The sequence below is a fragment of the Armigeres subalbatus genome, chromosome 3 (assembly GCF_024139115.2).
Source record: "Armigeres subalbatus isolate Guangzhou_Male chromosome 3, GZ_Asu_2, whole genome shotgun sequence".
NCBI classification, from domain to species: domain Eukaryota; kingdom Metazoa; phylum Arthropoda; class Insecta; order Diptera; family Culicidae; genus Armigeres; species Armigeres subalbatus.
Window position 1 is genome coordinate 121,270,634 of NC_085141.1, and position 26,400 is coordinate 121,297,033.

The 26,400-nt window shown below is 40.9% G+C and overlaps 1 protein-coding gene across 6 annotated transcripts in view; it reads left to right on the forward strand.

Annotated features, from left to right (window-relative positions):
* The window catches only part of LOC134223251 (serine/threonine-protein kinase Pak), a 180,291-nt gene that overhangs the window by 113,005 nt on the left and 40,886 nt on the right, over positions 1-26,400 (forward strand). For all 6 annotated transcript variants that reach the window (XM_062702393.1, XM_062702397.1, XM_062702394.1 and 3 more), the window contains one exon: positions 22,673-22,844. In XM_062702393.1, coding sequence (XP_062558377.1) covers positions 22,673-22,844 — 172 coding nt within the window. The remainder of the gene's footprint in view (positions 1-22,672; positions 22,845-26,400) is intronic.

A 26,400-nucleotide genomic window follows, 5' to 3' on the forward strand; every position in this document is an offset into this window, starting at 1 on the left:
AATTAACAGTTTCAGGTCAATACAATGTTCTACAAAAATGTATATATAATCAAAATAGACCACTTTCTGGAAGAAACCAGGGATGTTTTTTGCAAACATGGCTTGTTATCGGCGATTTAGGGTCGAAAATAGTGATATTTGAAGACTTCATATGCAACAGAGGGGCAAATTGGGGCAAGGAAATCCCCACAGGGTTTAAAATATCTGGTCTGTAGTTTCATATGCATATAATTATGTCTGTCTCCACGTGTATCCAAACAAGTATTTCTAAATTTCATAAATCGACATTTTCAACTGATATTTATATAATAATTGAGATTTCCTTCCTCCCCCGGTTTTGGGCCTTCTTTTCGGCCCTTGACGTCTTCGGTTTCTTCTTGTTCTTGACCAGGGTCCAGGAGGCGTCATCCCCCTCTATTTCCCTGGTCTGGTGCGGCTGAAAACTTTCAGCCTGCCGTAACCCCTTACCACCGTCTTTCCTGAGTGGACGGACCTTTCCAGGTCCTTCCTCCCCCGGTTTTGGAGGTATCTGGCCGGGGTTCAGCTTCCCAGCCCCACTACCCTTTTTCGAGGTAGTAACCCTCCGCGTTTTGGAGCGGCCCCCAGGGAGCTCATCCCCTGGAGACTGTCTCCCCCGTTTTTGTGTCTGCTCCGTTGGAGCAGTCACCCCCGACGTACCCGCAAATAATTGAGCCTCAGTCTGGGTAGACTTTGGTACCACCGTCTTCGCTGGCACGCCTTCGGTCGATTCGACCTTGCCCGAGTCCGCGAATCCTTGGGCCTCAGTCTGGGTAGACCTCGACTCCACCGATTTCACGGGTTTACACTTGGCCGTCCCGACTGCCCTCTCCAGCTTGGCGTCCAGCATCGACTTTCGAAGTTTCTGCAAGCTCCTCTTGAGGTCCTTGCTGATATTATGCTTCGATGACGCAAAGTCGATGATGGCGTCCAGCTGTTCCGTCGCCACCTCGAAGGCCGAAAGCCCATCGCGTTTGCGGTTCATCGCCTCCACAAGCCATGGGCCGTCAATAACCCCTACCGGCGTTTTTAGCCGAGAAGAAGGTTGAGTGACCCACGCTGGCGCTGCGCACTGAGCTGCCGACTATTGCCTCTGGTCCCTAGGCGGAGACCTGAACAACCCACCTCTTGCGAAGGGGTTGTCGCCTACACTACTACCACTAATTGAAGAATTGACTTGGTTTTCCATTTTGGTCCCACGAGTTGCTCGGGAAAAGAGGTCCACCACGACAGAGCCCAGCATGACGCGGTAAGGGACGATTACTGTGGAGGGTTCCCAGGTACCCCACAGGCAACGTTAAAGGCCTAGCTTATTATTTCACCCCCTGGCCATGCATCCCCTCGGCACGGGTCGCTTGACGCCTTGGGATTAGGGGTTAGGGACGATGATCCCTGCTGCCCCAGATATACACTGGGTGTGTATTACCCAATATGCAATATACAGTATCCCCCCGCTTATCCGGACCTCGCTAGTCCGACGACTCGTTAGTCCGGATCTCGCTAATTCGGAATTTTCCGGATTAAAAAGTATCAACACCCATTTAAACACATTATGCTGTCAGTTTTCAAATTTGTGCTGTTATTTTGTTTTGGTTCATTTGTATGGATTTGACAGTCGGATTAACGAGAGAAACCCCGGTAGTCCGGCCATACATTTGTCGGATCAGCGGGGGTATACTGTATTAAAAGATATTTTAGTTACTAGATAAAGATTGTCGCTTCGGTTCTCTTTGTTCTGCTGTTCGGAACATGTTGGGTACCAAGCTGTCAAATCGTATGGATTTTCCTTCTTTGACATTTAGCTCTCCTATCCTCGCCAGCAAAAGATGTTCCGGACAGCGACGACAGCGACAATCGTTATCTAGTAACTAAAATATCTTTTACTGTATTACACTCTCATCCCCCTTCAACTCTCATTAAAAAGGGAGAAAAAATCGGTTATTAAGTATCGTCTTCGACATCAAATGTCGAACCGATGGAAACGATGCTATCAATCTGAAGTTCTTCCAGAGCGTTTTCGACAGCAAAAGTCGAAACCGAAAAAAACAATGCATTCAATCCGACGCTCTTCCAGGGATGTCGAAACCGAAGATAAAAAATTTCGACCTATGCTCTTTCAGAGTGTCTCGGCATAGAGTCGAAATCGAGGCACAAAATGTACAAATAATCCTCACTTACCATTTGGGTGTCAAACCTGGCTACTTACACTGCACAGCAAAAAAAATATTAATGGGATAGCAAAATGATTATTTCCAACCAGGAACAACCTGGCAGGATCACCAAATGTTGCATCTGCTTTCGCCGAGCAAGCTGGTGGCTTGGTTGCTCGCGTGCTGTGCGCCCATCCTTGTTCGTTGATCGATGAAGAAGGGGGCTGACCCACGGCCTAATGAAAGTCTGCCAAAGATCCGGGAAAGATCCATATCTGTCATTAATACACTCTGAGTGTGTTTTACCCAATACGTAATTTCCTCGGAAAATTCGTCTGCATTTACTCAGGAAATTCGTTTTCATTTTTATGGCTAAATCGTTTGCATTTTCGACCAAATTTTATCGAAATTTTATGAAAAATCGTCCAAATTTTCTCGAGAAATTTATCTGCATTTCCTCGGAAAATAAGTCTTCATTTCCTCTGGAAAATCGTCTAAATTTCCTCGGGAAAGGCATCTGAATTTTCTTAGGAAAATCGTTTGAACTTCTTCGAATAAATTCCTTTCTTTCTTAAATTCCTTTCCTTAGAAGATTCATTAATTTTAAATTAGATTTCTTCGGAACTTTTTTTTTCAATTTTCCAGAAAACTATTAAGAACTATCCCCTTAATTTCCACGGCAGATTCGCATAGGTTTTCTCGCGAAAGTCTTTTCAATTGCATCGAAAAATTCTTCAGAGGTTCTTCGGAAAATTTTAAAATTAACTAAAATTAGAAATTCGCCTTTCCTCGATATTTGTGGTGGGAACTTCTCAATGATGATATCTAGAAAGCCGTGGGAAAGCCCAAACTACATGGAGCTTGGATTCGTTCAGTACGCCAGTGAATCCTCGTTAGATAGCCAACCCTTATAAGTCTGCGGACCCTTGACCTAGCTATTTATTCCGTGTTGTGATAAAAAACAAATTATGAATTGGTAACATTTTTAATATTTTTAATAGCTATTACTCAATCCATTAGTCGAAATTCAAAAAATAATCGCCTAATTATCGCGCATAGATGTGAATCCAATCGAACATTACCGTCCACGTACGAGAGGACAAAGCAGTCCCATCAACATGCCATTATGCTCAGATTGCATCATTAGGCCAAGTCACCAAGGCGTGAATCAACTGGAGATAATACCACCATCGACCCACCAATCTGCCCAACATGACGTTGTTGGACGAACGAACGAACGAACGGTCGAAGCACCGTGCGAAATTATGTTTTGATAACTGGCGATCGCTGCCGCACCGAGCCGCGCGCCACACACCGCATCGGCACTGATGTGACATAATTTCACTCGCTCGACTCGACTCTCGTCGGCGGGGGCCTCCTTTGGGGACTGGTTCAGTTCAGTTCAGGTTCCGTTGATTGATTTTCCTTTTCAATTTACCGTTGCAGTAAGGGTGTGGTATGACGGTTACCTACCTAACGACAGCATCTCAGGCTCGATGCAAAAGTGACGCCATATTTTGTCAAAATTGAAACACAAAAACGTAAAGATTACCATCGATGATGGAACGCGATTCGTGGGTAGGTAAATGGGAACGAGACGAGGGGGAGCCGTTTATCACCTTTTTAATATTTTTTTTAATTTGTCTTGATTGGGCGCCAACAATGGAGTGATGGCTCGGAGGGTGGTCTTAGGGCCATGCTGTCTAACTCGATTAATGAAGATTTGATGGGTATTGAGAAAAGTTTCTGTTTGTTACATGCACTTATGAAAAGCACTTCAGGCTGATGGGCGAGTAAAGGTGGATTCGCTTAGGAGCAAGTTATGCTGAAATAATCGCTTTATTACGTATGATGAGTGTACTAAAGTGGGTCAATTATGCTGATAAAAAGGCTTTTCATTGAGGAGATCGTGGCGGACAATGGAATAGGGTATGTCTAGCTCAGTTTCGTAGGGATCAACAAATAACCGCTTAAAGTTAAGTATTCATCTATATTTTGTGTCATATTAAGTTTTTTTTTTTTTTTTATTTTTTTATTTTTTTTTTTTTTTTTTAACTAGTTTTATTTGCTAATTATCCAATACACGCATTCATCTCTTAGACTAGGTGTTCCGTGTTTTCTTAACACTATCATCCTTATTTGCTATGTTACGCTTTTAGTTATTATTAATACATTTCAATTGCCTCTGGCAGTTAGAATTTCCTCTGGTTGAATTGAACCATGTAGGAATTACAATGTTTTCAACTTAAACTAAACTTAACCTATTTTATACTAAGGGTACAAGGAGTTAATCATTGCAATAGAAGATTGCAACGATTTTATCTAAAATTGGAAATTATTTTGTTGGACATTTGTTGCAATGTCTCAATATTAGAAATTCTATGAAGTTCGTTGGTACTATACCACGGAGGCAACTTCAGAATCATTTTCAAAATTTTATTTTGAATCCTCTGGAGTGCCTTCTTTCTGGTATTGCAGCAACTAGCCCATATTGGCACAGCATACAACATGGCAGGTCTAAAAATTTGTTTGTAAATCAAAAGTTTGTTCTTAAGACAAAGTTTTGATTTTCTGTTTATAAGTGGATATAGGCACTTAATATATTTGTTACATTTGGCTTGAAGGCCTTCAATGTGATTTTTAAAAGTTAATTTTTGATCTAGCAGAAGTCCTAAATATTTGGCTTCGCTAGACCAATTAATTGGAACCCCATTCATAGTGACAATATGTCTGCTAGAAGGTTTCAAATAAGAAGCTCTCGGCTTATGTGGGAAAATTATAAGCTGAGTTTTGGAAGCATTCAGGAAATTTCCCATTTTGCATGTAAGTGGAGAAAATATCCAAACTTTTTTGCAATCTACTACAAATGACACGAAGGCTTCGCCCTTTGGCTGAGAGGCCCGCGTCATCTGCAAACAAAGATTTTTGACACCCTGGTGGTAAATCAGGTAAGTCAGAAGTAAAAATGTTATACAATATGGGCCCCAGTATGCTGCCTTGGGGACACCAGCCCTTACAGGTAATCTATCAGATTTAGAATTCTGATAGTTTACCTGCAGTGAGCGATCTGATAAATAATTTTGGATCAGTTTAATGATGTACAGAGGAAAATTAAAATTCATCAATTTTACAATCAAACCTTCATGCCAAACACTGTCAAATGCTTTCTCTATATCAAGAAGAGCAACTCCAGTCCGATATCCTTCAGATTTGTTGAGCCGAATTAAGTTCGTAACTCTTAATAACTGATGAGTGGTTGAATGCCCATGGCGAAAACCAAATTGCTCATCAGCAAACATAGAATTGTCATTAATATGAACCATCATTCTATTTAAAATAATCTTTTAAAAAACAGTTTGCTTATTGAAGAAAGCAAACTGATTGGGCGATAACTAGAAGCCTCAGCTGGATTTTAGTCCGGCTTAAAAATTGGAACAACTTTAGCGTTTTTCCATTTATCTGGAAAGTATGCCAATTGAAAACATTTGTTAAATAAATTAACCAAAACGGATAAAGAGCTCTCAGGAAGTTTTTAATAAGTATGTAGAAAATACCATTATCACCCGGGGCTTTCATATTTTTAAATTTTCTAGTAATAGATCTCACTTCATCCAAATTAGTTTCCAACGAAGGGTCAAAAACATTCTCTTAATTGAGAATGTCTTCGAAGCTCCGTGTAATCTGATTCTCAATTGTGTCTAGTGAGACCTAGACTAAAGTTATGGGCACTCTTAAACTGCTGAGCAAGTCTTTTGAGCCTTTTTGCCATTTGTTAATAAAATTTTATTTCCCTCTTTAAGCGCTGGAATTGGCTTTTGAGGTTTTTTAAGAATTTTTGTTAATTTCCAAAAGGGTTTCGAACTGGGATCCAACTTCGAGACATTATTCTCAAAGTTGGTATTTCTCAGAATAGCGAAATCTCGCAAATCTCGCCAAATAACTTTCAACGCGGGATCGCGAGTTCTTTGGTATTGCCTTCTTCTCACATTTTTAAGACGGATCAGTAGCTGAAGATCGTCGTCAATAATAATGGAGTTGAATTTAACTTCACATTTCGGAATTGCAATGCCTCTGGCTTCGACAATTAAATTTGTCAAAGATACGAGAGCATTATCAATATCACTTTTGGTATCGAGAGGAATATCAACATCAAAATTCCTATCGATATACGTTTTATATAAATCCCAATCAGCTCTATGATAATTAAAAGTAGAGCTGATTGGATTATAAATATTCTTGTGAGATTTCAAATGTCACAGGAAGGTGATCAGAGTCAAAGTCAGCATGAGTTACCAATTGGCCACACAGCTGACTTGAATCCGTTAAAACTAAATCAATTGTAGAAGGATTTCGACTGGAAGAAAAACAAGTTGGGCCATTGGGATATTGAATAGTATAATATCCCGCAGAACAATCTTCAAATAAAATTTTACCATTGGAATTGCTTTGAGCATTATTCCATGAACGGTGTTTGGCATTGAAGTCACCAATTACGAAGAATTTTGATTTGTTGCGAGTCAGAATTTGAAGATCAGCTTTCAACAAATTCTTTTGCTGCCCATTGCATTGAAAAGGCAAGTAGGCTGCAATGAAGGAAAATTGTCCAAAATTTGTTTCAACAGAAACTCCCAAGGTTTCAAAAACTTTGGTTTCAAACGAAGAAAATAATTTATGTTTGATACGTCTATTAATGACAATGGCGACCCACCACAGGCGCTGTCAAGACGATCATTTCTGTAGATAAAATAGTTTGGATCTCTTTTAATGGAGAGTCCTGGTTTTAAATACGTTTCAGTTATAATGGCAATATGCATTATGAACTGAAAGGAAGTTGAATAATTCATCTTCCTTACCCTTTAGAGAGCGGGCATTCCAATTTAGAACTTTCACACAATTATTTAGATCCATTGAAACGGAGTCCGATAACAATTTTTGTGTGTACTTTATACCAACCTGAACAGCTTCAGGAGTGGTATTTGCTTTGAACATTGCATCAATCATGTGATGCAATTGTTCAGTTAAAAAATCAAAATCGGAAGCAGTCATGCTACCTGAATCGGCAACATGACCGTTATTTTCCGTTGGGACATGGGTATAAACCTCATTTTGAGAAATTTTGTCTACCAGCAACGATGTTGCATACGTAGGTACATTGGAAAAATTGGAATTTACTGAAGTGCTTGCTGACCCGTTGACGAGCGGCAAAATTTGTTTGTGAATTGTGGTGGGTATGAATTACTCGAATGGTTTCGAATTTTGAGCGTTTGAAAAATTTCTACTCGTCGAATCTGGGATCCGATTGGAATTTCCCGTCATCAATTTTGCACGGGAATTCAAAACTTTTTTGCGTGAAGGGCATTCCCAGAAATTGGATTTATGATTGCCCCACAGTTTGCGCACTTAAATTTATTGGAATCTTCTCTCACAGGACATGCGTCCTTGGCGTGAGAGGTTCCACCACAAATCATGCATTTAGCATCCATGTGACAATGTTTGGTTCCATGACCCCACTTTTGGCACTTACGGCACTGGGTAGGGTTTTGGAAATTTCCCCAGGCCTGCGGAAATGTTCTCATGTAACACGAACATGAGACATAATACAGGCCTTTTCAAAACTTTTCATATTATTTAGTTCACTTTTGTTAAAATGAACTAAATAAAATTCTTGAGAAATGCCCTCTGGGAAGTACCAGAATGGGATTTCTTTTTCATCTTAATTACTTGGACTGGTGAAAATCCAAGTAATTGAGAAATTTCAATTTTAATCTCATCCAGTGATTTGTCATCACTGGGGAGACCTTTCAAGACGACTTTGAACAATCGCTCAGGTTTGTCGTCGTATGTGAAGAATTTATGGCGCCTCTCAGTTAAATAGTGAAGAAGACGTTTGCGATCGTCAAAGGATCCCGGCAAAACGCGGCAGTCACCCTTCCTAGCAATCTGAAATGAAACCTTGATCCCCTGAAGGTTACTCAAAATCTTATTCCGGAAGCCAGAAAACTCGGCAACAGATACCACAATTGGCGGAATCCTTTGCTTTTTCGCATGAATCGAATCACCTGGGCTAGAGGTAGATTCGATTTGCTCAATTTATCATTAATCAAATCGAACTGATTGCTCAGTTCGATTGGAGAAAAATTATTTCCGATATTAGAGTTAGAAGGAATATCTGAATTCTCCAGCTTCCTTCTATTTTTCCGCGCTTGGGCAGGACGGTCTTGAAACCTTGTTTCTTTGAAGGAAGTGGAGAATTCAGAGACTCCCCTTCCTCTTGTTTTTGTTAATACTCATTGCTGAGCGTGGAGACGTGACCTTCTAAGAGGTTTTTTCCCAGAACGGTGTCCCTGCAGGATTACCACCGCTTGTCGGAATTTTACTTCCGCAAACGGGTCCAACGTAAAACGAAGGCACGGGTCCTTGCAAAGATCGTAACGGGATCAGTGGGTACAAATAGCGCTAAGAAGCACCGTTGAAATTAAAATAGCTTCGGGTAGTATTAAAAACTTCCTTCCGCAGAGAGAAAGAACCGCACAGCACGAAAGCACGATGCGGTCTGTGTCATATTAAGTGATTTTAAGATTAATAGGAGTTTAAATACCCTTAGCAGATAGATATTGTTCTAAATTTACATCCAAGTACTAACTTGTAAGAAATTTGCGTGTGTTTATAAGTGTGATGCAATTCAATGAAAAAAGCCGAAAACTCTGCAGATCACTAATTAATATGATGAATATGGAAGTAATGAGATGAATAACCGGAACAGCAAATAATACGAGACCAACATCAACTAAGCCTTTACAAGTTTTACGATCACTTTCCATGTCAATAATTACATCAGTATGAATCACCTTCTTCATTTAGGAGCCATTTTGCGCCAAACTGGAACGGATCCAACAACGCGCGGTCCACCACGAATCTGTCCGCCAATTTACAGCGCCTTTATGATGCGTGATATTTCCTCATTCGTCGACAAGTTGCAGTGTGGGCCTTTTACCCTGCGGGAGCTCTCGGGCCACGGCCGTCCCGTGTTGAATCTGTATCGCACATTCTGCTCCATAGCAGTGCGTTCGCAAAAGAAGGTTGACAACAACAACGAAAAAATCGTCACGTAATATTGTGGAGGCTCCGCCATGTGCCGCACAGCTAGATGTAGAGGGCTCCAATGTGGCGGCGCGTAATGCCAAGCTATAACTGCCTATCACCCGGCACACGGGCAACGACAGATGGTACATGTGGTGCGCTGGAAAGCCCCCGGAGGAGGTGTCTGACTGTGAGAGTTGTCACGTTCGAATTCAAGCCGGGCGACTAAACGGGGTCATATGCATCTCGAGAATCCGATTGATTTCGCCTCGCTGAGTTAGGTTTAGGCCGATTCACTACTTTATGCACACCTTCTCCCTACCGGCGATGTTGAGCGATCTATTATTTGCCGCGGTGCCATATTTTAGCACCTATCGCGTAACTATCGCACCTTCGCAACCGGCGGGTGTTCCTGCGAACCGGTAAGGCACTTTTTTTCCCTCTGGACTATGCAAACGCTTTTAGATCATTGCTTTGAATCTATAAATATTTTATGAGACCGACCACTGTAACTGGAGGTGGACCAGGTTGAGATTTCTGCGAATCAGGAAGTTTCTGATGAAACGGGGACAAAGTGAATGAATATTGCTAACGGGTGGTTGATCACATTTTTCATCTTCTGTTGATAAATTCATTCTACCGAAAATGGCTTTTTGGCTTCTTGTCTCCCTCGATTAAATATGATAGTTTTAGTTTTACAATAATACATGCACAGACAAACAGACGTAACAGTTAGAACAATTTCCTGAGAAATTCATCGCGCAGTTACTTTATCACCATCTCGCGTGCATGTTGCACGAAATGTTATTTAGTACGACAATGTCAACAGAAGGCGCTGGTGTGAGATGTCAAATCCAAAGGTAAACGATGCGCACGCCTCTAGGTGTGAAACGAGTAATCAGTTTAGTTTAAAACGGCCGTTCAAAGCATGGGCGATGGTAATTTCATCAGTGTTACGTCTGTTTGTCTGTGATACATGTATTGTATCAATATATAACGCTGGAGAGAATGATGACATGGTTCCTTCACTTTTATATGAAGTTATCAACTTTGGGAGCGTGACAAATCATATAGAAATAGCCAATGTTTAAGGACAAGCCACGCATGCTGCGACGCAGCAAAGCTGGAATCCCTTAGCTCCCGTTTTGAATGGGGTGCTCTTGAAAACGCGAGTGCATTTAGTTTTGGATTCCGGGAGCCTTGTCCTTAAATAATAGGCGTGATGAAATATGGTGGATTCATTAATGGTATTGTACCTTGCCAGTGGCGTAGCCACGGGGGTTGTTTTGGACATAAAACCCCCCTTAGAGACAACATTTTGAGAACAATTTTTTTTTTCGAAAAAAATTATTCAGAAAACCCACCCCATACCAATTTTCTGGCTACGCCACTGTGCCTTGCAACAAAATGATAACTTTTGTAATCATTTTCCAAGGCTCTTAAGGATATGAAAAATGTATGCGCAGTACAAATGGCATGTGCTATCAAAGCATGTGGGCACATGTGGGGGTCGAATTTTCAAAAATATCAAAGTAGCTTTTTTCCTGGATGTATGTTTTTTGTTGCGATTAAAAATAATGGAGGGTTCTACGGGTTCTACGGGTTCAATTAATAGATCCGCCCAGTTCATAATTATATCACTGTTGGGTTGTCCTGAAAATCATCATAAAGGCAAAACACTAACTGAAATTGGATCTATTCTTAAATTGTTGTGCAATGTGTGCCTATGATACCCGATACTTCGGAATCAAACTTAACGCTTCCGGAACAAGCGTCCCACGCTTTTTTCTTGCTGACTCAATAGCCTGTTTTCCTTTCGAACCGCGGATCCATAGCCATTATCACACTTCGTTTCTTCCTTACGTTTAACCTGAAGCATTTATGCAAACTAAAGTAAAAGTAAATGCAAGCAAAAACGAAATCGTTCAATGGACGAATATGATTTACCGTTTTGACTAGAAGTTCGGACATGTAAGCACTGCTAAAATTTGCGATCAATATTTCAAACAGAATTTCTTTTATGGCACAGACTAATTTCACTCTCTATAAAAAAATATATCAAATATGCTGTAGTGCAGCGGTTCTCAACCTGGGGTACATGTACCCCTGGGGGTACCTTCGCTGGCCCGAGGGGGTACCTCGGACAAAAATGCGTAATGGCGGATGTAATACAATTCCAATCAAAATTTATTGATAAAGTGTAATGCTTTTAATTTCAAAATATTGTTTTGTACATAATATGCATAACGATCAGTAAATCAAACCAAGTAACATTTCAAGTTTTATACCACTCTAGATTTGGTTTTCAAGATCAAATTATAAGAATAATCAATAAAACCCACTATTACATGACAGCCTTTTGATGACTGCTATAAGAGTAAAATTTGACCAAGTGGCCCATTCTCGAAAACTTCTATACAGCTATAATAAGAGTATTTAGAAAACCTTTTTAAGGTACCCGCAAAAAAGGGAATTTGGCTGCGGCATTGACAGTTGCTGCTTTGAAGAAAAAGAGAAAAAAAAATTTGCAAGCAAATAATAACAAAATGGATTGTTCATTAGAATTACGATGAGGATGACATGAAAATATTATATTTTTTCAGGTGTTTTTTTCGATGTACTGCCATCGAAATGAGGTGCGCGTTGGATTTTGTGGTGAAAGTTAGTAAAAAACCAGTCTTCAAGGTGCAACATGTGTGAGATGTTCACCTAAGTTTGTGCACCCAATCAAACATTGCTTACTATGTTCGAACTTGCACATAGCAATCTGAACACGAGCCTGAACTCCGATACATCTAGGCGCAATGTACAATGTTCAAACATCGAGTTTAAACTTGGGTTCAAACATGTGCGCTTGCATACGAGAATGCTGCGCTTGGGTAAATGAACGGGTTGCTAGGGAAACTATTGTTGATTCTTCACGTTTCCCAGCCTTGTTATTCATATCTCGAATAAGAGAATTTAACCAAACTTCAATGAAGGTATGATTGAAAAATTGAAACATGTTGTGCACATTTTTCGCACTTGCATAACGAAGCGTTTATAGAGGTAAGGTCTTGATTCAGGCCTTTCATTCATGACGTTTTAGGTTCGAATCTGTTCTGAGCGAAGCTTTTTGTTCTATTTCGAGGTTTTGAAAGCAATTTTTCTTAGTATTTCAGGATTCTGCAACCACCAAAAAACTGATTAGTGCATATTTCTAAAATTTTGGGATAAGATTTTTCTGACACGTTTATATGGGGATAATTAATTCTGCTTACTTTGCGATAGTACTTGATAAATATACCGAGAATTTGAAGCGAAGTTCTGGGTTGCATAGAGATTTCTTTATTCCAAGGAGAGGGTTTTCGACCTTTTTGAAGAACCTTATGATCAACGGGGCTTTAATTCCAGTTTCGTATTTTTTTAGATTGTCATAATTGGAGATTTTATCTTTTATGAGAGCCATGTAGTTTATAAGACTTTTATGTTTAAGGATTTGTGGGCTCATTTCTGACCATCTCCATTGTTTTTGGTTAACAACCTCCCTCCCCCACTAAAAGTGTGTCTTAGAAATTTTTGGAATCAACATCTCTATTTTATTCACGATATGCAAATCCCATCGTATCTAATAAAACAAAATTCATGCTTGCATATGTAACGGATATAAAATAATTAGGGGCTACATTTTAGACAGACGAACAGAGACTTATGTATTTTACCTCGTTTAGAACATAAACGCAAGGACACTTTAATTAATCATAACATAGGAGGCTGCCGGTTGTCTTATCGGGAAAATGCACATAATATTCAGTTGTTATGAACATTAAGAATCTGAAGACTGTATGCAAAATGTTGAGTAAACAAATTGTTGTGATATTGAGATATCGGACTAAGTGCAAACCACCTGATACCACCACCACCACCAGTGGCACTATGACACTATTCATGTGCCATTCCTAAAAAAATCCAAAGACAAGGATTCAAACACTAGTGCCCTGAGTGAACGCCAAACGAGTTACCATTAGGCTATCACCGCTACTCAAGTAGAGATACCACTTGACCAATATGAACAGATGAAAGGCATGCTGTGTGTAAACTGATGTTTAAACTTCCATGTTCAAACCCGTGTGTTTGAACTTGGGCGCACACTCGTGTTCAAACCGGGTGCGATTTTGGTTCGGTTTATGATGAACTCGGTTTGGATCTAGTATGCATGTTTGAGTGCGAACTTGCACACGGGAAAACTGCACTTGTTTAAACGCGGTTCATGTTTTCGTGAAGACTGTAAAAAACTAAGATTAAAATCATGCGCCGGCAAAACAATGTAGTTCTGGGAAACACATTGTAAATAGTTATTGCCACAGTATCGTAAATGTCCACTAAATCGATTGGAACTTAGCCCATACTATTTATAATTTGTTAATGGTATCCGAAAAAGTGTGGTAAACGTCGAAAATATATTCCAAAAAGGAACTTCAGTGATAAATTTCACTGATTTGGAAACTCTTCTCCGTTTCCAATATGGCTATCATCAATTTCGATGAGAAAAATGTTGCTCTTATTGAACACAATTATAATATCTTTGCAATGCAAATATACTTATTGGGGTAATTCATTTGACCACATTATGACCAAAAATTGTGGCTTTATTCGAGCGTTGAAAATTGGATTTATTACGCTCCTCAGCACAACCATGTATCTGCTTATGAATTGAATAGGCATTTGACGTTTGAAGCTTTTCAGCATATTTATGAGAGGTTTATTGATAGCAATAAGAGCGCTAATAAGACTGAGCAACTAGCTATGATGATTGCTGTCATAAATCCTCAATAAGAATTAAATAAATCCAAGAAGCGTGGACAATGTTACTTGGGAAGCCTATTGAATCCTGCCCTCTACAACTCGATCAGTGTATGAAGGACTGTGGACAACAGATCCAAAGCACAAATCGTCGAATGAACAAATGTTGAAAATTTCAATGCGATCTACCTGATTAAAACAAAATGATTTTTTGTCTTTATTTGAAAGGTTTTTAGCCCTACTGCCTCACTTCTACAAAATGTTGGATAATATGTTAAAAATATGCTTCCAAACAAAAATCTCGAATCTAAAGGTCCGGAAGCCACAATTTAGGAGGCATGAGGTTTTTTTTAAAAGCTCAGTTGCTTCTTTGGAAGAGGATTGAAAACATCTTTCTACGCTTTTCGAGACCTCTTTCCTAGCAGTTCAGAAGCCTGCTTTCAAGAAGCTCGGAAGCTTCTTTCAAGAGGCTCGGAGGACACCTTTTAAAAGATTCGAAAGCCTACTTTATAGAGTTTTAGAAACCTCCTTTCAAGAGACTCGAAATTTTTCTTTCAAGAGACTCAGAAGCCTTCTTCAAGGGGGCTTGGAAGCCTCTTTTCGAGAGGCCCGCAAGCCTCCTTTCAAGAAGCCCGGCAGCTTCCTTTCAAAAGGCCCGGCAGCCTCCTTTCAAGAGACCCGGCAGCCTCCTTTCAAGAGGTCCGGAATACTCCTTTCAAGAGGCCCGGAAGCCTCCTTTCAATAGGCCCGGAAGCATCCTTTCAAGAGGCCCGGAAGCCTCCTTTCAAGAGGCCCGGAAGCCTTCTTTTAGGAGGGCCGGAAGCCTCCTTTCAAGAGGCCCGGAAGCTTCCTTTCGAGAGGCCCGGAAGCCTCATTTCAAAAGGCCCGGAAGCTTCCTTTCAAAACGCCCGGAGGCCTCCTCTCCAAAGCCTCCTTTTAAGAGGCACGGAAACATGCTTTTAAGAGGCTCGGAAGCCTTCTTTCAAAAGGCTTGGATGGCTCCTTTCAAGATGCTCGAAAAGCTTTTTTCAAGAGGCTCGGAATCCTCATTTCATGCGGCTCAAGTCATTCGAAAGTCCCCTTTCAAGAGACTCGAAAGACTTCTTTCAAGAGGTTTCGAAGCCTCCCTTCAAATGGCTTGGAATTCATCTTACAAGAGGCTATGAAGCGATCTATCAAGATGCTCAGAGCACTGGCGTTGCCAGCTATTGTTATTCGGTGGGGCACCACTTGGAGCAAGAACAATAGCCTATGAGAACAATGCACAATAGGAAAAAAGGAGGTATTTTTGGCCAAAATTATGAATCCTGCGATAAACAGTGGTATTCATCATAAAAACATAGACAGAAAAGAAAAATATTTTTTCTGAGCCTTCAATGGGGTATGGGGCCAATTTTCGGCATAGTATCGATTTTTGTCATATTCTACAAAAACAACGGAATTTGGTCACTTTTTGGCTAGCAATAAGCCTGTTTGATGCTGGATAAAATACTAATGGTCATATAAACTGTATATTCGTGTCACAGACAAATGGACGCAACACATATTTCCTCAAATGATCAAAAAAGCACTGTCAGCTTCTGGTGTTGAAAATTCACTGAGTAGAATTTTTTGAAGCAACAAAGGAGGGTAGAACAGATTCAATTAGCATCATATTGTGACATCAACGAAATGGAATTTCATTTGTTTAATATTTCATTAAATTTCTTTCATAATTATAAAAAGGTAATGTGGCAAGGAGTTATTCAACACACTACTCATCCAACACGTTATAACACGTTATGCTTAAATCTATAATTCGCTCCTATAATGTAGTAATGTCAAAATTATAAATTTTGAACAACTTCCCTTCTCACTGCGTAACGCTTTTTATATGATAGATGATTTTTTTCATGAATTATGCGCAACGTTCAGGCATAACCCTCACCCTTAAAATGTTATGTAAATTGTGTTCGTCACCAAATTCAATCAAAGTGGCATTATCGAGTAACCTAGATTAAAATTGAAAAATAAGAAGTTTACCAAACACCTGATTAATCCCCCTAGCGATAATATTGTCTTTCTCGTACATTATAAGAAGATGTATTTTGGCCATAACTTTTGAGGCCATAGTCCGATCCAGCCTATTTTAAATAAGGAACAATGGACCAACGTTCTCTGATGAATGAAACTTGTTGCGAGTAAATCGGTTTAGAGTAAGTGCTTAAAAAAGAGTTAAGGCCATTTTTGCTCACACACATACAGACATTCACACACACGTACACACGGACATCACTTCAATTCTTCGAACTGAGTCGATCGGTGTACAACACTATGAGTGTTTGGGCTTTTTTAAATGCTTTTAGAGCGATCATATAGCTTCTACGTATAATGTGGCAAAAATGGGCAATTTTTAAAATTCATGTATCTTACAAAATGGTGAATTTGGGCAGAATTTTATTCATGGTCCTCAAAGCTTATGAGTTCAATAGTGTAGTGCATGATGTTTTACTTCGGGGTCTTGCGGGGTACCAAACTGTTTTGTTCGTTAAATATTGCGTAAAATATTTACGAAACTACTAAAAACTAAATACTGGACGGAGCTGTTATTACATTATCAAGTCTATTGCATAGATCTGTTTAAGAGCTTTGTAACAATATATAAATATGTTACATTTGAAGCAAAAACATGGCAAAGCTGTCCGTTTTCCCAAAAAACGTAAAAATATCATTTCTAGGAGGGACTATTTTGAACGCCCTCCACCCCTCCCTAAAAAAATCTAAAAAATAAAAACCGTCCTGAATATAGAAATATAGGTTATAAGCTGTGTATTCATCACATTTTACTCGCCCAAATCGAAAATTGGCCTTTTGGTAGTTTTGGCCATACCTTTATACGGGGCTGTCCTATTGTGCAATGGTGTGATTGCATCGTGTGGTGCCCCACCTCTGTCTCCGCCAGTGGCTCAGAGGCCTCCTTTTAAGTGGCTCGAAAGCCGCCATTTAAGAGGATCGGAAGACTTCTTACAATAGGCTCGGAAGCCTCCATTCAAGAGGCTCGGAAGGCTCCAATAGTCATGAAAGTCCTGTAGAAATTTTAATCTATAAAGGTTCATCCAACTTTTTGGAGAGCCATAAATCCCGTTAGGTTTCAGGTCCATTTTTCATATATGTTATGATTTACACTTTTTTCATTTACAGAAAAAAAAAATATGGGGTACCTCAATTAATGTAAAAGTTCGAAGGGGTACCTCACAAGTATAAGGTTGAGAACCACTGCTCTAGACAAATGACCTTTATGTGGAGAGTTATTTTTGGATTGACAACCTTATACATTCTGCAGGGCGGTTTGTATGTTTTGACCTTCTTAAAGATATTTTTATTTGCCACGCCAAATTTGAACAACTTTTCATAACAATTCATAACCAAATGCTTTCATTTTTTTATAGCACAAAGCCATAAATATACTTACTGATCTGTACTGATGAAAATTTCAACATTCCATCAAAGTTTTAGGATATTTGGATTTTAAGTTATTGCCTCAATATGGGGACACTTGTTCCCCCATCAGTACCCCATACAAAAATTTGGCGAAAAAATTCAAATAAATACAAATCTGTTCTCAGGCTTCTCATTTTTTGTAGATTTGACAAATTTGTTGAAGGGTTGGCTGGAAAAATTGATTTTAAAATTGCATGTGCTGTCGAATTCAATAACAGCGCACAGCAATTCGAAAATTCCGCGTATTTTGAAGCAAAAATATTTAAAAAATCTGAGGGCACCTTTCTAATTTTATTAAAGCAAGTTCTTGGAGAGGGATCAATTTCCCCCGAATACTTTAAAAGTCGATTTTGTCAGCACTCAAAAATCGATTGTATATCAATAACAACAATAATTAAAGGACTGTCATAGATCAGTTAAGTTTTTTTTCTAATTTCATTTGCTAATTGTCGAATACATGCATTCATCTCTTAGACTAGGTGTTCCGTGTTTTCTTAACACTATCATCCTTATTTGCTATATTACTTTTTAGTTATTATTAGTTATTAGGATTTTTCCTCTGGTTGAATTGAACTATGTAGGAATTACAATGTTTTTAAACTTAAACTAAACCTAACCTAATTTTTACAGATTTATACTCAGGGTACAAGGAGCTAATCGTTGCAATAGAAGATTGCGAAAAATAAACATTGTAGTCATTTGAGTATTCTTTGATATAAATTTTCAATGAAATTTGCAGATCTGTTCACGACTCCCCGCGTTCTTAATCTCTCTTCGGTAACCTTCGGGGCCCTCCTTAGCCGTGTGGTAAGACGCGCGGCTACAAAGCAAGACCATGCTGAGGGTGGCTGGGTTCGATTCCCGGTGCCGGTCTAGGCAATTTTCGGATTGGAAATTGGCTCGACTTCCCTGGGCATAAAAGTATCATCGTGTTAGCCTCATGATATACGAATGCAAAAATGGTAACCTGGCTTAGAAACCTCGCAGTTAATAACTGTGGAAGTGCTTAATGAACACTAAGCTGCGAGGCGGCTCTGTCCCAGTGTGGGGACGTAATGCCAATAAGAAGAAGAAGGTAACCTTTAAGGCTACACACTAAGTTTTGTTCAATCAAAGTTATCAAAAAGGTCCTTCGTAGCTTAGTTGGTTAAGGACACCAGTCTAGCGTACTGATGGTCGTGGGTTCGAGTCCCATCGAAGGAAAGTGGTTACCTCCAATACATTTTACAAATCATACCTTCCACATTATTTACATATTCACATCTGAGTTTCAGAACATTATACATTATACATTATATCTTTATAAAGTTGTTCCATTTCTGAAAAAAAATATTACACTGGCATTGAAGTTATTATCGAACTGTATCTCAGCTGGTCATAAAATTACGGCGTAACCCCACCACCACCCCTTCGCGGCAGGGGTTCGCATATTGTGTGTGACGCGAAGTAACCTGAGCTCCTTCGTCCACCCACTCCACCTTCGAGGTATCACATACCACTCAGTCGTGGATACCCCCGGCGGCAACGGTGACAGTGATGCTGTAATGTTTATTTATTCCTCCACACTTGATTTGTTTTCCGCCAACAACAACGGCAACAAAAAGAAAAGTAACAACCAGATAAATGTGCGCTACGCTATGGAACAACTATGGGGAACACACACATGACACTGCAGTCATGGTTGAGCCTGGATCCCCTTCGGGTTTCTCACCCCGGACGTTTACAGCAGAGATTGGTGAATGGCCGACCGTGCCAGCAGTAAACCGATCCCCTCGTAATTACGTTACAATTCGCATGACTCTCGGATGACGTTTGTGAAATGCGCACCTACCCGTGCGTGGGTACGTAGCCTGTAATGGTTGCCCGAACGGGAAGAGAGCGTAATGAATTTTGCAATTTAAATTAGTACAAATCAGGAGGACAATAAAAAAAATGCCGCTTTCCACCCATTTAGTTGTAGGTGCTTTTTGCATTCCTGGGATAAATGGCATATCATACGATGGAGAACAGAGGCGATTTGTAATCACATGTGAAAAGCGAATCGATGTTTACAGTGTTCTCTGTTGCATTTCAAATAACTCAGATCGAAGCTGTTTATTTTAATTTATGAATGAAAGTGAAGGGTTATATCCCATTTCGACATTGTTGTTTCATGAGGGCGAAAGTCGCAAACGTAAACATTGACTTATTTTGCTGATTTCAGGAAGATTAGAGAATTCTGGCGGTATTTTCCACTTCCGTTCGGTAGAAAGCGCGGATCTCCACCAGTTCCAAGTGGTTAGCTGCGAGTGGTCCTAGTTGTTGAGGAATTTGCAGGAGAAGACATTGTTTGCGTATGCCACATTCTCCCTTATGAACAACAGTGTCGATTTCTTCTATTGTAAGTGGGAAGACAACAGAAGACTGCAGTGGGCTAGATACTTAGTGCTAATGCCGAAAAAAAAAGACCTCAAAAAGAAAAACAAAATGGTAGATGCTATCTTCTTAGGGTGGTTAAAAAAATCGATTTTGCTCCACAGTGCTCATCTGATTCTTTACCATGTTCTGAGTGTCCTCTGAAAATTTGAGCTCATTTGGATCAAAACTTATTTAGCACAAGCCGTTTCAAGTTTGCATGCAAATTAGTATGGGGAATTTTATTTTTTCATTATACTGTTAATGACGTTTCCCCATTAAGCGCAGGTTAAAAGAAAACCTACATAGCTAAAAGGGATACTCAACAGCTTTCACCCAACGAAAACCGCATGTTGATTAATCGTCCCAATAATTAGTAATCGATTTTAAGACAGGTTGCGAATCTTAAGTCATGATCGTTAAACTTCTTTGAGGGCATCACTGAAATGTGCAGTGCAACATAGTAGCCTGAATTTGTGTATGCTATCTTTCGCGACACGAGCAGCAATGTTGCCTGTTGATGAGTTATGCAATTAGCTCCAGAAATCCACGATATAGATTAAATTCGATTACTAATTATTGGAACGATTAATTTAGATGCGGTTTTCACTGAGTGAAAGCTGTTGAGTATTCCTTTTAGCTATGTAGGTTTTCTTTTAGCATGCGCTTGATGGGGAAGCGTCATTAACAGTATAATGAAAAAATAAATTTCCCCATACTGATTTGCATGCAAACTTGAAATGGCTTGTGCTAAATCAGTTTTAATCCAAATGAGCTCAAATTTTCAGAGGACACTCAGAATATGGTAAAGAATCAGATGAGCACTGTGGAGCAAAATCGATTTTTTGAACCACCCTACTATCTTCTATACGGCCAAAAATATGAAAATACAACATCATTACTAGAAGCTTTAAAATAGTCAGTGGCTGAACGGCATCCAACAAACCTTTGATTCTTATGATGCTTCAAGAGTGCTGGGCAGCTATCTTATTGCAACCTTGAAAAAAAGTGCTATCCTTCAATAAACAGTATCGAAGAATAGCATGTGAATAAGAAAACTAGTGGAAAATTAAAAGTTGGCAACATTCCAATAAAGTTGATTCATCCAATAAAGTCATCTCTAGCCAAAAGCACAATATGCCACTAAATTAAACCCGCGAAAACGCGAAATTCACACCATTTGCCAGGGACCACAAAAACATACATAACTGCCTCACGGATGCAGATTTTCATCCGCTCAGCCAATTCAATCGACCGAAGCACTGCATTAGGGTAATGGCATCTATTTCCACCGAGTTCGATAAAAATTAAAATGTTTTTGCTCAGGTTCATTCATAAATAAATGAACTTACCCGCAGAACAACAACAACAAATAATCCCATAATGCATTACCCTATAGAGGTCTATTACCACATTCATTGCGCTCGAATCGGCGAGCACCGCACACACCACCGGTGAGGAGCAAACGAATCGAACTCCCGACCCTTCCAATCCATTCCGATGATGCCGCGACGACAGGCGGGACGGTATGACGTGAGACACTGCACCGGTGTGCGCGCGGTGTGGAATCATATCTCTTATTACCGATTCCGCACTCGTTCCGCTGCGCAGCACTATCCGATACATTGGTTTTGCACCCGGTGGAGCAATTCAACTACGATCGGATTTGAATTTGTATCTGAACTTTAAATGACCAGATTTAGACCTGGAAATCGAATCAGAAATTGTAGATTTCCGTCGGAATTGATATCTGAATTCTGGTCTGAATTTTAAATTTGATTTCAATCTAGACTTGGATCTGGAATCGAATCTGTTGGCACGTAGATCTGTTTCTAATTTACTTATAAATTTGGTTTTGGTTCAATTTTAAATCTCTTCTTCCAGCAATTTAAACAGTAACAAAAAAAAACAGCCACAACAAAAATCCATCAAAAATGGCAAACCGACTTTAGCGTACTTAGGCATCGGAAAGAAAAAAAAATCTGCTGAGCTTCGAACTTTAAAATGAACTCCGTCGCTCGCCATGCTTGACTGCTGGGCTATGAATACCGGAGGTGTATAGGGTTTTACCTCCAGCCAACAGGCATTCTGCCCCGTCCGCACTTTAGCCCACCATAACCATCGCGCTTGCTGGTCTGATGCTCACCCAACCAGACCTCGGTGCAACCGAATAAATTACAGACTCACTAGTTTTTGTTTGAATTTTAATCGGAAAGGAATTAAGTCGTTCGGTGCTCCCGCGCAACGGCGGCCCGATCCTACCGACGACGACGACGACGACAACAACAGCCCTGGAGCAACGCTGGTGTAAAGGCCCTGCAATAAATCTCCGTCTCACGATACTGGGGTTCTCTGACCGCGTCCGTCCTTCCCTGCTTTTCCCTGCGAATGTTTCGAATTAATCTTTTCGCCCCCGCAATTGTCGAAACTATAGCGCAGTTGCTTGACTTGTTGGTGCAATAAAAGCTCAATGTTGCAGGTCAGTTATCGTATTTTGGCTGGTAAGCTTGTTATCGGACCTTTTCTTATTACACCAATGAACCAACTAGCCGACACCAACAATTATAGGTGCTTAAGCTGCAATCGTACTCCTTCCAAGTAAGAACTCTTGAAACTTTGAGACTGCCACAATAATAATGCCTGATTGTTATTCCACGACTATACTCTCACTGCACATATCGAAGGACTCTCACCTTAGAACAAAGCGCGCCCCCTAATGACGACTGGGTTTTCCTAACGTTGCTTTCTGTTTTTTTCTCGTCTTCCAGGGTATGCCAGAGCAATGGGCGCTCATGCTGAAGAATTCCAACATTAGCAAACAGGAACAGAAGAAAAACCCGCAGGCTGTGCTGGACGTGCTCAATTGGTTCGACAACAGCAGCAAACAGCGACCCAGTTCCAAGTATATGACCCATGGTTTGCACACCACAACGCACTCTGGTAAGTTGCAAGATGAAATTGCTTTGACTTCTTTTTACTGTTAGTGGCAATTCCCAAATCCCTACCCGAATTATTTCTCTGATTGCATTACGGATTGACGAACATTATTTTAAATTCTTTTATGCTAAAATTGAATCTTTGATTTGAATTAAAAGCTGAATTATTATTTATAATATACCTACTATAGAAGAAACTTTAAGAAAAGGATTCTAAGAAATTGTTGAACTAATTTCAAATGGTATTCAGTTCGCAACAAGATGAGCTGCTTTCACAATCTAGATAATGTTGTCGTAGAAAAAAAACAACTTTTAAATGTAATGAAGTTATAAAATTGTAGCCCCTGACGGAATTTCTGGAAGACTTTCTGAGGTAATTTTCGAAGACTTTATGAGTGAATTTCAGAAGATGAACCTTCGGAAGGAGCTCCTCTTGAAAATTACGAAGGAATTCTTGGGAGTATTCCCGGAGTTCCGGGGAAAATTGCTGGAGGAATTCCAGATTAATTCCTGGGGGTATTTTCCGGGGGAATTCCTGGGGAAAATTCCGGAGAAATTCGTGATGGAATTTTCGAAAGAAATTCCAGGATGAATTTTCGATTTCTGAAGGAACCTCCGCAAGAATTCCGGGACAAATATCCGAAGTTATTCCTGGGGGAATTTCTGAAAGAATTCGTGGGGGAACTTCCTAAGGAATTTTTAGGGGAACTGCTGAAGGAATTCCTGCAGGAACTTCCTAAGAAAATTCTTAAGAATCTTTCGTTGGGATTCCTGGAGAAATCCTTGGATGATTTTACGCAGGAAACCCTGGAGAAACTTTCGAATGAATTTCTGGGAGAAACTTCCTGCAGGAAGTTCCTGGAAAGAATTTCTAGATAAACTTCCGTAGGAGATTCCACAGGAACTTATGAAGGAATTCCTGAAAAAACTTCCGGAAAAATTCCTGGAGAAACTTTCGAAGAAATTTCTGGAGGAACTTCCGAAGAAATTTCTGGAGGAACTTCCAAAGCAATTCCTGGAGGAATACCTGGAACAACTTCCGAAGGAATTCCTGTGGACTTCCAAAGGAATTTTTGGTGGAACTTCCGAAGGAATTCCGAAGGAATTACTGGAAGAACTTCCGGAGGAACTCCCGCAGGAATTCCTGGGGGAATTTCCGAAGGAATTTCTGGAAGAACTTCCGAGGAATTCCTGGAAGAACTTCCGATGGAATTCCTGGAAGATCTTCCGAAGGAATTCCTGGGAGAACTTCCAAAGGAATTCCTGAAAGAACTGCCGGAAGAATTCTTGGAAGAACTTCCGAAGGAATTCCTGAAAAAACTACCGAAGGAATTCCAAGAGAAACTTTTGAAGCATTTCCTGGCGGGATTTCCAAAGGAATTTTTGGAGAAACTTCCGAAGCAATTCCTGGAGGAACTTCCGAATGATTTTTTGAAGGTACATCTGAAGGAATTTCAGGAGGAACTTTCGAAGGAATTCCTGGAGGAAATTTCGGCGGAATTCCTGGAGGAACTTCTGAAGGAATTCCTGAAGAAACTTCCGAAGAAATTCCTGGAGGAACTTCCGAAGGAATTCCTGGAGGAACTTCCGGAGGAATGCCTAGAGGAACTTCCGGAGAAAATCCTGGAGGATCTTCTGGAGGAATTCCTGGAGGAACTTCCGGAGGAATTTCTGGAGGAACTTCCGGAGGAATTCCTGGAGAAACTTCCGGAGAAATTCCTTGAGGAACTTCCGGAGGAATTCCTGGAGAAACTTCCCGAGGAATTCCTGGAGGAACTTCCGCAGGAATTCCTGGAGTAACTTCCGGAAGAATTCATAGAGGAACTTCCGCAGGAATTCCTGGAGGAACTTCCACAGGAATTCTTGGAGGAACTTCCGCAGGAGTTCTTGGAGGATTTTCCGCAGGAATTCCTGGAGGAACTTCCGCAAGAATTCCTGGAGGAACTTCCGCAGGAATTCCTGGAGGTACTTCTGCAGGAGTTCCTGGAGGAACTTCCGCTTCCGCAGGAATTCCTGGAGGAACTTCCGCAGGAATTCCTGGAGGAACTTCCGCAGGAATTCCTGGAGGAACTTCCGCAGGAATTCCTGGAGGAACTTCCGCAGGAATTCCTGGAGGAACTTCCGCAGGAATTCCTGGAGGAACTTCCGCAGGAATTCCTGGAGGAACTTCCGCAGGAATTCCTGGAGGAACTTCCGCAGGAATTCCTGGAGGAACTTCCGCAGGAATTCCTGACGGAACTGCCAGTGGAATTCCTGGAGGAACTTCCGCAGGAATTCCTGGAGGAACTTCCGCAGGAATTCCTGGAGGAACTTCCGCAGGAATTCCTGGAGGAACTTCCGCAGGAATTCCTGGAGGAACTTCCGCAGGAATTCCTGGAGGAACTTCGGCAGGAATTCCTGGAGGAACTTCAGAAGGAATTCCTGGAGGAACTTCCGAAGGAATTCCTGGACGAACTTCCGAATGAATTACTGGAAGAAAATCCGAAGGAATTCCTGGAGGCTTTTCCGCAGGAATTCCTGGAGGAACTTCCGCAGGAATTCCTGGAGAAAATTCCGAAGGAATTCCTGGAGGAACTTCCATAGGAATAACTGAAGGAACTTCCGCAGGAACTCCTGGAGGAACATCCGAAGGAATTCCTGGAGGAACTTCCGAAGGAATTCCTGGAGGAACTTCCGAAGGAATTCCTGGAGGAACTTCCGAAGGAATTCCTGGAGGAACTTCCGAAGGAATTCCTGGAGGAACTTCCGAAGGAATTCCTGGAGGAACTTCCGAAGGAATTCCTGGATGAACTTCCGCAGGAATTCCTGGAGGAACTTCCGAAGGAATTCTTGGAGGAACTTCCACAGGAATTCCTGAAGGAACTTCCACAGGAATTCCTGGAGGAACTTCCGCAGGAATTCCTGCAGGAACTTCCGCAGGAATTCCTGGAGGAACTTCCGCAGGAATTCCTGAAGGAACTTCCGCAGGAATTCCTGGTGGAACTTCCGCAGGAATTCCTGGAGGAACTTCCGCAGGAATTCCTGGAGGAACTTCCGCAGGAATTCCTGGAGGAACTTCCGCAGGAATTCCTGGAGGAACTTCCGCAGGAATTCCTGGAGGAACTTCCGCAGGAATTCCTGGAGGAACTTCCGCAGGAATTCCTGGAGGAACTTCCGCAGGAATTCCTGGAGGAACTTCCGCAGGAATTCCTGGAGGAACTTCCGCAGGAATTCCTGGAGGAACTTCCAGGAATTCCTGGAGGAACTTCCGCAGGAATTCCTGGAGGAACTTCCGCAGGAATTCCTGGAGGAACTTCCGCAGGAATTCCTGGAGGAACTTCCGCAGGAATTCCTGGAGGAACTTCCGCAGGAATTCCTGGAGGAACTTCCGCAGGAATTCCTGGAGGAACTTCCGCAGGAATTCCTGGAGGAACTTCCGCAGGAATTCCTGGAGGAACTTCCGCAGGAATTTCTGGAGGAACTTCCGCAGGAATTTCTGGAGGAACTTCCGCAGGAATTCCTGGAGGAACTTCCACAGGAATTCCTGGAGGAACTTCCGCAGGAATTCCTGGAGGAACTTC